At 34.7% G+C, this 13,729-nt stretch overlaps 1 protein-coding gene across 1 annotated transcript; it reads left to right on the forward strand.

Annotated features, from left to right (window-relative positions):
• The first annotated feature begins 879 nt into the window (after positions 1–879).
• Positions 880–13,254, forward strand: LOC132548261 (mucin-5AC-like). The gene is made up of 11 exons (XM_060212109.1): positions 880–923; positions 4,979–5,057; positions 5,637–5,846; positions 6,326–6,423; positions 6,756–6,888; positions 7,206–7,364; positions 10,232–10,414; positions 10,644–10,766; positions 11,089–11,376; positions 11,835–11,904; positions 12,160–13,254. Exons 2-11 carry the CDS (start codon positions 5,000–5,002, stop codon positions 12,911–12,913), a joined length of 2,076 nt encoding a protein of 691 aa, XP_060068092.1. The 5' UTR covers positions 880–923; positions 4,979–4,999; the 3' UTR covers positions 12,914–13,254.
• The last annotated feature ends 475 nt before the right edge of the window (positions 13,255–13,729 follow it).

Genomic DNA, 13,729 nt, shown 5'->3' on the forward strand with positions numbered 1-13,729 from the left:
GTGTTTCGTGAACATTATATCTAAAGCCAAGAAGGAATTATACAGTGAATGAAATATTGAGAACGGGCTGATTTCTGGGAGACAATATCTTCGTCCGGTTTGGAAGCAAGCCATACCTACAGACTAATGACATACACACGGGAACAAACTATGCCCCTGTCTTAATTGGTTGACTTGTTTTTGTTGTTTAAAACAGATAAAAAAAACCCCACTCGTTCAGTTCCCAAATTTCACTTCTATATAAATTTACACTGTCTCTTCTTTAAACATCCATGTGTTTCCAATAATAACGACATGGAGACGGAATTCACAGGAGAGAGAAGAGAATCGCGTGCTGTTATATCCTACAACAGCAACAGATTTAAACTGGTGCCAATCAGTGTTGTTGGCCCGGAGAGAGGAACGCAAGGCTCCCCTTGATGGAGAAACTCCACATGGTTGGTCAGATGGCCTGATACCTTTTCACATCCAGGTCGCTTATTCCCGACCCGTCATATTTTTGTTATACTCGGTTTTGTTTGACGTGCAATGCAATATGTAAATAACCGGTTATACTACACCGACCTAACCCAACGACCACGCTCTTTGTTCATTATTATAATCTTTTGGCAATTTTCTCGCCGAGCAGGTATATTTATACTTCCTGTTTTAGTTGCATGGGTATCTTATGAAAAGACCGAGTGTAGGGTGTGTTGTGAGCGTTTCATGTGTACATGTAATTTAATTTTTTTTTCTTGTTCATGTGTACCATTAATAAGCAGCATTCAAGCGTGTCTACCATCATAGAAATAGTCCGCACGTACTTATTGTTTTGTGACGAAGGCAGTGACTGATGTCTGAAGCGAGGACTATCTTATTAGGGAATCAACCAGGTATATCAGTGTGTGATAGAAGAATCATATATTCGGGTGTTAGATCCCGAGGTATGTATTATTATGCTTACTTGTGTTAAATGAAAGTAACCAGTTAACAAATCACCATGTCTGATATTATGTATTTAACACAGGATGACATGCCTGTAGTTCCTATATATAACTTCACGATCATACAGGAAGTAAAATACTAGTCATACTACCATTATTGCAAACTCGACATGAGACGATCTCTGTAGAACCTTCACGAGACAGTGACGCTTGGTTCTACACTACAGGTATTATAAAGCCGAGTGATCTTGTGATCAATATTACATGTATACTCTTTCTAGGTATTGAAAATTTCGTATATTAAGCCACTATTTCATATGTGATTATGTGTTTTTTTAATAATGTATCATAAACTGACATGGGTTGCATAACATATTACATGACTGTTGATGTCCTTGTTCTATATCTACAGTAGCACGGTATTTCCACTGTTGTATCAAACCTGTCCTATAAATTGCCATGTACCCAGCTTTTGTACACCTTGTATATAACTTGCTGCCTCACTTGTTTTCTGTGTGTACGACACATTTTATCTGAGTCATGGGTTTGGGAAACTAGTTTTGTACGATAATATAACCACATTCTCAACAAATCAGATACCAATTTAATTCACGATTTATGTATTTAACACTAGAATTATTCATTTTCAGGAAAAAGAACTAGGAATTATTTGGTGTCGCTAGAATGTTCTTAAAATATTTCTACATTATTTAATGAGGATATGAAATTGTAGACTATTAAAATAGGTTCTGCTACGTAAGTTATTGTATGAATAAGTAAACCGACATTTTATCTACTCTGACATCTGTTTATAAATCATATATTTGTAGATATGATATGATCTAGATGACTAAGTATTTGATTCACGTATACCTTGATTGGAAACGATACATAGACATATTTTAACGTAGTCGTAGTCAGCGTGCCTAACTCGCCGATAACACTGCGTGTAATTAACTAGAAATATTTAATGATATTCCTTTTACCTTAAAAAACACATTTCCATGCTCGATAAATACTCATTTATTGCCTCAGGTGAAACTGAAATCTTGCAGTTTTCATTTAATTGTCAGATAAAACCCAATAAATAACAATTTAATATGTTGATAGATTGATTCTTTCCATTTTCTAAAATATATTTATCGAACCTTCTGTTCGTGACATTTAGGAAGATAGAAAATAAAATAAAAAATATCGGGAAACGTTCAAATACGCTGAAATGGAACAATCTCAATACAAAGTGTAAGGTGTATGATGACCAGACATATTATTATGAACCTAAGATTGTACAGTATGTACACAAGTGAATAACACCTTTTATTAGATATGATACAATAGAATCCAATGCATAAAACAGCATCATACAGCTGTTTCGTCCTTCTAGAACTCGTCAGTGACGCTACATCATACAGCTGTTTCGTCCTTCTAGGACTCGTCAGTGATGTTACATCGTACAACTGTTTCGTCCTTCTAGGACTCGTCAGTGATGCTACATCATACAGCTGTTTCGTCCTTCTGGGACACGTCAGTGACGCTACATCATACAGCTGTTTCGTCCTTCTGGGACTCGTCAGTGATGCTACATCATACAGCTGTTTCGTCCTTCTGGGACACGTCAGTGACGCTACATCATACAGCTGTTTCGTCCTTCTGGGACTCGTCAGTGATGCTACATCATAAAGCTGTTTCGTCCTTCTGGGACTCGTCAGTGATACTACATCATACAGCTGTTTCGTCCTTCTGGGACTCGTCAGTGATACTACATCATACCTCTGTTTCGTCCTTCTGGGACACGTCAGTGACGCTACATCATACAGCTGTTTCGTCCTTCTGGGACTCGTCAGTGATGCTACATCATACAGCTGTTTCGTCCTTCTGGGACACGTCAGTGACGCTACATCATACAGCTGTTTCGTCCTTCTGGGACTCGTCAGTGATGCTACATCATACAGCTGTTTCGTCCTTCTGGGACTCGTCAGTGATACTACATCATACCTCTGTTTCGTCCTTCTGGGACTCGTCAGTGATGCTACATCATACCTCTGTTTCGTCCTTCTGGGACTCGTCAGTGATGCTACATCATACAGCTGTTTCGTGCTTTTAGGACACGTTAGAGATGCTACATCATACAGCTGTTTCGTTCTGTTAGGACACGTCAGTGATGCTACATCATACAGCTGTTTCGTTCTTTTAGGAAACGTCAGTGATGCTACATCATACAGCTGTTTCGTTCTTCCAGGACTCGTCAGTGATGCTACATCATACAGCTGTTTCGTTGTTTTAGGACACGTTAGTGATGCTACATCATACAGCTGTTTCGTTGTTTTAGGACACGTTAGTGATGCTACATCCTACAGCTGTTTCGTTGTTTTAGGACTCGTCAGTGATGCTACATCATACAGCTGTTTCGTCCTTCTAGGACACGTTAGTGATGCTACATCATACAGCTGTTTCGTGCTTTTAGGAGACGTTAATGATGCTACATCATACAGCTGTTTCGTGCTTTTAGGAGACCTTAATGATGCTACATCATACAGCTGTTTCGTTCTTTTAGGACACGTTAGTGATGCCAAGGGTCCAAATTTTAAACCTTGTAGGCGACTGAGGAAAATCCGTAGTGATCGAAAGAAATGCATAAAAAAAGAAATCTAGATGAGTAGGTGTGCTAGTGTACCAGCCCCATAATTAAGGTATTATTTGGTTATGTTTTTTGTTTCCACAACCCCTACTCACACTCATCTGTTGATAGAGCCTTAGTAACACATAAATATAAGGCAGCAAACCTGCCTTTTAACACAAAGTAAGGGTTTGTCCAATATAATTAAACGTATCTCCCATACTATGCAATATACACATATCAAGATTGTCAATGTGTTTGTATAGCTACACAGCTATTAGATATAAATAGTTCAAACATTATTGACAAGTTGAGATCAGGGATTGTTGAAATGTGAGCTGTATCGAACAACATGCAAAGGAAACTGATTCACGGCTGATATAAAAATATCTTTATATTATCAATTTATATTGATTTGATTCAGGTCAGATTCTGTATTATATCAATATGTAAGTTAAGGCATCGTTAATATTATCATACGATTATAAACAATATTCTCAAATATTACATGTATGTATGTATGTATGTATGTATGTATGTATGTATGTATGTATGTATGTATGTATGTATGTATGTATGTATGTATGTATGTATGTATTTATGTAGGTATGTATGTATGTATGTATGTATGTATGTATGTATGTATGTATGTATGTATGTATGTATGGTATGGTATGGTATGGTATTGCATGTATGTATGTATGTATGTATGTATGTATGTATGTATGTATGTATGTATGTATGTATGTATGTATGTATGTATGTATGCTCTATTAGCTATCATATATATGATTTATTTAATTTACAATACAGTATCTGTATCATTCATTCATTCATGCTTTCCAAAATTAAGCTGACACTAAATTGACTTAAATAACTTGGACTATGTTACATATACCACACTATATATACCTCCTACTTTTTTATTTTGTCCGACATACATGAATCTGTTGACCAGGAAGTCATTTGCTTTCTATAGATTTAGGCGTGACAACAAACTGGCTGTGTCGAGGCGGAAGCATGAAAATGTCATTGAATGTGAATAATGAAATATGATATTTGTTATATATACAACTTTCCTAGTGATATAAACATATATGAAATACACAGCTAGATTAAAAGATAGAGAGTACTGATTTTCAATGTCTTCTGCTGAAGCCACGAAAAAGCTCTAAAAATAAGATTTCTCGTATTTCAAATATTTTCCACATTTTTCCTGGCCACATTGATTCAGAATAGCATAACTGACGAGTCGTGGAAGAGCTGCATGGTGTATCTTAACTTATCATTCTACTTAATAGTTTATTGATCAGTGTTTATCACTTGTGTTTTTGTACGATAATAGTGCTCTATCTATGATTTAATCAATATTTACATATTGATAGGATTTTTTTATATTAAGTCGGCATGTAAGTCGATTACTTTATCTATCTTTCAGAAACAGCTCACCTCCAGCGAGATGAAGTCACTGCTGAGACTGTCATTGCTATTGGTCATCATGCACTCGCAAATTCAGGGTTTGTATAAAATCGTCCTAGGAATGACAAGTATTGACATCAATGACTGCTAACTCTATATTCTACCAGTTCGACATCAGTGATTTCTAACAATTTATCATACCAGTGGTTGTATCACTGTCGGTGTCTACAAACGCTAAATTGTACCAGTTTTTTCTAAATCTATATTGTTCCAGTGTTTGACATCATTGATTGCAAATTATTTATCTCAAAAATGTTTGACACCAGTGAATACTCTCTAATTAGTAAAATACCAGTGTTTGACATCAGTGACCACCAACAATATTGTACCAGTGTTTGACATCAGTGACCACCAACAATATTGTACCAGTGTTTGACATCAGTGACCACCAACAATATTGTACCAGTGTTTGACATCAGTGACCACCAACAATATTGTACCAGTGTTTGACATCAGTGACCACCAACAATATTGTACCAGTGTTTGACACCAGTGACCACGAACAATATTTTAGCAGTTTTTAAACATCAGTGAATATAAATACTATATCAATTTTAAATGGTATTTTTTTAAAGGAACGTTTACTTTTTAATATGACGTATTTATTTCGTTTCAAGGTGTTCGTTCTGATAGAGTGTTACGTCTGCTTTCCACTCCCGCTTCATGGAGTGGAGCCAATGACTTGTGCAAAGTAGCTGGTGGTCAGTTGGCCAGAGTGTCCAAGAGTGACCTATCAACTCTTAAAGACTGTCCCGAACTTATGGAGGAAACGGGTTCCTACTGGGCAGCTGGTTACAACTTCTTAACGCCTTGGTTGGAATTGATTGGTATGATTAATTACACAAGACGTTTGTGACCTCGCATGCTATCTTAATTAGTGTTAGCATTCTGAAATAACTAGTAACTCCCATATTAACAGAACGGTCTGTCTTGTAATTGATTATGTTACTCTCGAGTTAAAACCTACCGAAGTTGTTAGGTTATTCATTATCTTAACGCAATATTAATTGATATAATGATACATTATCAACATTGTAAGGGATTGTTATCAACATTGTAAACATTTCATTATATTATACAGTATTTCAACGTATACTACGCATATAACATACTTTGAACTTACTTTTCGTGTTTAAGTTATACATAATTTTGTTTCAACCGTCATCCTTACTATGAGCAACAGACTTATATGTGATTATTCTGTCGTATTAACTTTTCATTATCCATCTGTCTATCACAAGCTGTGTGTTAAATTTTAATGCATTACAATGATATTGTAATTAAGTTTCTTTGCACAAAATTTCAGGATGTTTTCAAGTAACAACAGGAAGTGTATTTTCCGATGTCAGTGACTTCGATGAATGCTACCAGATTTGTAAACAATCAGTTAATTTTGGACTTCAGGTAAACTAGAAAAGTTAACATTGCATAGCTACGGGTTACTGTAGAAATGTATTATATGTAATTGTATCAACAATAAGCGCGTATGGGCATGTAAAAAACGAGGGCATACCAGGAAAAGAGAAATACATTTTTGTTTAAACGCAAAGAACATTTAACATACAAGGAGAACAAAGTAAGTTTTGTTTAGAAATGTGATTGTATTATAACTTATTTACGGATGTAGTCAGGAATAGATGAAATATGTGAAACAGTCGTCGTTTGTTATGATATCAAATTCGATTTAGGATGCAAACATTAACTAAAACAAACTCGTTTACATTTTTCTGTTTTAGGAAGGTGGAAAATGCATTTGCTTAGATTCTACTGACAGTCTCACTTTTACTGCCTCTCAGAGTTGTCTCCCGTGTCAGGGAGGATCTCAATATAGCTGTGGTAGTCCCAACCACATAGCCCTATATCGCCCATGTGAGTAAGGATAAAAGAAGATTTCAAAACATCATGTTTTAAGGTTTCTGAAATTTGTGATAATGTGTGGTTTCATATTATTCTGAAAAATATGAAACCACGCATTGTCCACTTCAACATGACAAGATCAACGTTAGCAACGATTTATGTTTTAAATTTTAATTAAAACCATTAAAATGGGATAATCTTGAGAACAAAAATATCACTATGGCCACACCAAGAAACTGTGTACTGCTACCAACTATGGCCACACCAAGAAACTGTGTACTGCTACCAAAGATAAACAATCATTTTCAGGTTTAGAACATTTTTTTTAGATACATATGACTTGGATACCCGTTTCTGTGAGTTGGAAAAGAACGAGACGTGTGACTGTGGTGTGTTCCAGTGTGAACCATCTCCTGTTCTCCCGGAGAACTCCACATGGACTTACTTCTCCAGGAACTGTTCCAGCAAACTGCAGGCATCGTGTAGCGGTAAAGTCTAAACATGAAATAGTACACTGAGAATCAATAGACCATATCCACAGGGGGATATAATACTATGTGGGTTCTAAAAACTAGTAAATTCTACTGCTCTAAAATAAAGGAAAATTAATAACAGAAAACAGACAGTTTAATAATAAAATATATTTATATTGGAATGATAGAGAGAAGGAATGCTACCTGTTACAAAATAACAACTTAATGTGAACAGCTTTTGTTATGATTAAAATTCTATACATTTGCAACGTAATGTGTTTGTAAGAACAGTTCATTGCTTCCAAGATAACGAGGCAACTCGACAACGTGTTTTTTTACAGTCCAATTGGAGCCCTACTTAGTATTCGTCTCAGCAGAAAAAGATAAATAAATTATTGTTTCAAATTGTATCACTGTGTGATTATCATCATTCTGAGCTGAAATGAGAATAAGTGCAATATATTTAGTATACAACTAAGTAGCAATTATGTGGAAGTGCTATATATAGTATACAACTAATTAGCAATTATGTGGAAGTGCTATATATAGTATACAACTAATTAGCAATTATGTGGAAGTGCTATATATAGTATACAACTAATTAGCAATTATGTGGAAGTGCTATATATAGTATACAACTAATCAGAAATTATGTGGAAGTGCTATATATAGTATACAACTAATCAGAAATTATGTGGAAGTGCTATATATAGTATACAACTAATCAGAAATTATGTGGAAGTGCTATATATAGTATACAACTAATCAGCAATTATGTGGAAGTGCTATATATAGTATACAACTAATCAGAAATTATGTGGAAGTGCTATATATAGTATACAACTAATCAGAAATTATGTGGAAGTGCTATATATAGTATACAACTAATCAGAAATTATGTGGAAGTGCTATATATAGTATACAACTAATTAGCAATTATGTGGAAGTGCTATATATAGTATACAACTAATCAGAAATTATGTGGAAGCTATATATGTATACAACTATATATAGTATACAACTAATTAGCAATTATGTGGAAGTGCTATATATAGTATACAACTAATTAGCAATTATGTGGAAGTGCTATATATAGTATACAACTAATCAGAAATTATGTGGAAGTGCTATATATAGTATACAACTAATTAGCAATTATGTGGAAGTGCTATATATAGTATACAACTAATCAGAAATTATGTGGAAGTGCTATATATAGTATACAACTAATAAGAAATTATGTGGAAGTGCTTATATAGTATACAACTAATTAGCAATTATGTGGAAGTGCTATATATAGTATACAACTAATCAGAAATTATGTGGAAGTGCTATATATAGTATACAACTAATCAGAAATTATGTGGAAGTGCTATATATAGTATACAACTAATCAGAAATTATGTGGAAGTGCTATATATAGTATACAACTAATCAGAAATTATGTGGAAGTGCTATATATAGTATACAACTAATAAGAAATTATGTGGAAGTGCTTATATAGTATACAACTAATTAGCAATTATGTGGAAGTGCTATATATAGTATACAACTAATTAGCAATTATGTGGAAGTGCTATATATAGTATACAACTAATCAGAAATTATGTGGAAGTGCTATATATAGTATACAACTAATTAGCAATTATGTGGAAGTGCTATATATAGTATACAACTAATTAGCAATAGTATACAACTAATTAGCAATTATGTGGAAGTGCTATATATAGTATACAACTAATCAGAAATTAAGTAGAAGTGCTATATATAGTATACAACTAATAAGAAATTATGTGGAAGTGCTTATATAGTATACAACTAATTAGCAATTATGTGGAAGTGCTATATATAGTATACAACTAATCAGAAATAAATACCTCTTATGATAACCGTCGGGACGGCAAACTGACCAGGACCTCAGAACTGAAAGCAATATGGGTCGTCAGTTTACAAGGAATCTAAAATCGAGCCTTATATAGATATATTTTTGATATCAACACAACCACTAGATGTAATTCCTGCAGACGTAAAACAGAAGTACTAAATTTGTTTAAACTGAAGTACTAAATCTGTTTAAACAGAAGTACTAAATCTGTTTAATCAGTAGTACTAAATTTATCTAAATAGAAAGTACAAAATTTGTTTTTAAAAAAAGTAACATTATTTCTGACGTATTACTTCAGGTAGCCATCTTTAGTACAGTTTTTTTAATTATTTTATGTTTTATTCCGTTTTCAATAAGTTCAATAGAATATATACATACTGTGATCACCATAGAAGTTGACTCATCATTTTGGAGAAATATTTGAACATCCCACGATAAGCTCCTGGTCATTTTAATCTGACATATACCAATAACAATTCTACTCCACTATCACAATTATTACAATCCACATTTCAGTAATATTGTGGAATAAATGGTGTTTGAAACATTTTAAGACCAATGTAATGATAAACAGCGCCTTCTTCTGAAATTATGAATAAAAAGAAGGTGACAAAATAAATGAATAAGATCGCGTTTCTTTCGATCATTTTTTTTTCTCGTACTCCTCCTAGACCTCAAAATTTAGTCTGTTAGCAAGACTGGCAAGTCCTAGAAGGACGAAACAGCTGTATGATGCAGTTTAATTCATTGTTCGGCTCTGCTGTACCTAATTCTGAATTTGTATTAGAAGGTGTTATTTACTTGTTTGTCTGTTGTACCATCTTATGAATATGTTTTACCGGTAAGAAACTTAAAAAATGACTAGTCCTAGTATAGAGAGAACAATACTTAAATATAACTGCAAAAATCCTCCGAATTTAGAACACCCCCAGTCTCTTTAATCTGATGCAGTGCCACTTTTTCTGTTAACACAGAATTATCTTTACCTTACATTTAGATGGGACTTTTACGGACGAAAACCTGGCATGGGTTGACAGTAGACAAGCCTGTATCACCAAAGGTAGCTACATGTCTGGTCCGAATATTTTAGACTGGTGCAGTACATCAAATGTTACGCTTCGAAAACCTTACTGGGGACACTTCCACCGAGACAGAACAACGCTTTACGCTGATACCACCAGTAAGTGTTACATATATGCTGTGTTTATTTGCATCTTGTTTGGAGTCATTTGTCACGGGATTTGAGAAGAGATAACAAGAACAAAGAGAAGAACATATTAGTGACAATTAGATCTTTATCTAGAATAATAAAAATGTGAATGATTAAGACAATCTGAATATCCTGATATATCTGGACATCACTGTTATGAGTGATGATATTAATAAGCGACGATTTTCATTTATTGCAGATGTGAGCGACTCCGATATTTCCAGAATTAGAGAATGTCAATATTTCTCAGTCATTGATGATGACGTGAAGTTGATATCAACTCCAGCTTGTTCTGAGACCAAAGGATATCTATGCTCATTTGGTAAAGACTTCAAAATTGTTATACAACTATTTATTGTTTTGTATTATGTTATGGAAGGATAAAGAATGGAAGCAACGATGTAAGCTATATCATTTTTTAGAAAGAAAAGTATGAGAAAAGATACACGTAACTTCGTCCTTTTGCGCTCGCCGCACACATGAAAGATAACGAGATATCGGTTTTCACATACGCTGTCGCTATCTTCATATATAAAATCAAACGTCAGGCTTTAAATTTCAGAAAGTTCATAATCATCTTCGTTGTCACAAGACATTTAATTTCTGTCAAATATACGGATGGATTTACTTGTGCTATTTTTCAGATTCTGATCAGGGTGATGTAAATGATTGCTTGGTGCGAACGACCACCACAACATCTACAACAACGACTACGACCACTACAACACCATCCCCTACAACAACTACCACTACGACCACGACAACTACACCTGCACCAACTACTATGACCACGACAACGACACCTGTACCAACGACTACGACCATGTCTCCTACCACACGCTCTTCATCTACTACACCAATGACTACTACTTCGAGTGGAAGTGTTGGAGCGATCAAGGACGGAGTAACACTTACAGATGAACAAAGAACAGGTACACGATTTGGTGTAGATATTAAAGATGTGTATTGAACACGTAAAGTTCATTTTTCTTTAAATTCACAATCAATTCTTGCGTTGCTATGCTATGATATTTCGCACATTTCATAGGCAATACTATTTTATATGGATATGTAAAATTCGAGATTGATTTGATTTTGTGTTGTTTTTTCGCGGTCATTAAAATCACTGTGAAACGAAAACACCTACAAACATTTTCACAGTAAATCACAATATCAGAAGCTGCGTTTTAAATGTTTGTTTACATGGATTACAATTGATAGACAATAAATATCCGCGAACTATCCCAAACCTTGACAACAACGAAATATCATTCCCGCGAAGTTTAACGAATACACAGTATGTCGTGATATGATACAAATCTCAACACAAACTTATCGAACAAATATAGCAAGATGATACGTATGTCTACTCACGTCTTCTCTTTAACAGGAGTGATAGCAGGCTGTGTCATTGGTGTTGGAATTCTCATCATCATCATAATGGTTGCCTGTAACTGGAGGTTAGGTCTCGCATATATGTTGTGTATATTTTACTTAATGAAAGATTCGAATTGACCATAGATGAAACTAAACAGAAAATGTTGTTAGATAAAACGTAAAAAGTAAAGGCTACGTTAAATGAAGCATCAAATCATGCATTTCAACAATATTGTACATGAGTAGATAAAATCATTGTTAAAACATTTCTGTCACATGTGTAATTTCCACTGCTGAGATCTGTAATTATATTCATTTGAACATCTTTGATTTTATAGGAAAAAAGTAAAAGAACCGAAGGACACAAGCAATATTGAAAAAGGACGGAGTTATTTTCAAACAGGCTCAGTAAAATATGAAAATGGGCATTTTGAAAATCAAAGCGATATCAAACGACAACCGTCCAGTTACCCATATAAAGCAACATCGTCCTTCGCTGCCCCAGTGACGGAATCATTGGAATATCCTGATAGGGACGAACAGACAGAGGGAACATCTGATGAGACGGCCATTCCGAGTCCCGACGAAGACGATAAAGCAATAGTTAATACCTTACATCTAAAACAAGAATATAAGGAAGACGACTCTCCACCGACTCCATGTGTACCAACGGAAAACCGTGATCTATCACCATATCCAGGCAACGTCAATGATTATATAACACCTTCACAGGATGCTCCGCCACAAGATCCTTCGCCCGTCCATTCTGTTGCTTTAGAACCGAACTACATGTATGAAGACGGTTCACAACAAGGAATGACACCTGATGATTCGGAATTTGATGATGGAGACGATGATGGTGAGTTTGGTATTCCTTTCAGCAACCCTGAAACAGGACCAGAAATGGAAGAACCAGATATAAACGCAGATAACGAACCAGTTTCTGAACCTGTGAACACAAACGAGGAGCAACCCGCAAGTGTACCGGAAAATATAATTCCACACGAGGATGAACCCGTTGTGTCCAAACGTCCAGCATACGTAAGCTTTATACAAGTTGTAGCGACAGCAACGGAAGACACTGTTCTGTAAAAAAGAAATGGCGTTAACAGTTTACTATGCACAGCTTTGTTCGGGCCACAACATAGCTACTTGTTTATAATCACGATATATGTATATTAGATTATATAACAAGGAGAGAGAAATTCAAAGCAGATATACATGGAAATTTTTAGATTGTTTTGTGCAATAGTTTTTATACATGTGTACGTATGAAGCGTTGGATGGACAGCTTAACAGACTGAGTAAAAGGTTTATGGCGTGTGGGGAGAAAATCACATATATCCATATCTTAATCAGTGGAAATTAACCTTTTTTTTATTAAATATCCTTAAAGCTAATATCTCGTAAATATAAATTCCTTTTCATGAATGGTGGAGTTTGAAAGCATGTCTGCTTTTAATATTATATTCCTTTGTTTATTTTGTACATATACCGTTGTGGTATGTTACATATAAATATGGATCTGTTTATTAAGCATTTAAATCAATAAAGCATAATAAAAAGACATATATTATAACCATCATCGTCGCATTTCTTACTGTATAAAGGCATTTCCGGTAAGTGAATTCGACTGACGTTAAGATATTTTTTGCATAAGATTATCTCTTATCGTAGTAAAGAACATCTTCAAGCCATGTTATTGGAGTATCAGTTGCATGTACATACCATACTTTCCTGAAGATTAGGGAGGAAAGATTACTCCATTGTAGTATCTATTTTAATTTATGATGGAAATGCTGTCAATGCACAACCGCCAGATCATGACAGTAAAGTTTTTATCTAACTTTCGTCACGACGCTAAGTTAAAACTGCCACGCAACTCTCCCTTAGGTTAAACTTACTGAA

Source organism: Ylistrum balloti, unplaced genomic scaffold (genome assembly GCF_031769215.1).
Source record: "Ylistrum balloti isolate Yb309-2 unplaced genomic scaffold, AGI_CSIRO_Ybal_v1 Utg370006, whole genome shotgun sequence".
Classification (NCBI taxonomy): Eukaryota; Metazoa; Mollusca; class Bivalvia; order Pectinida; family Pectinidae; genus Ylistrum; species Ylistrum balloti.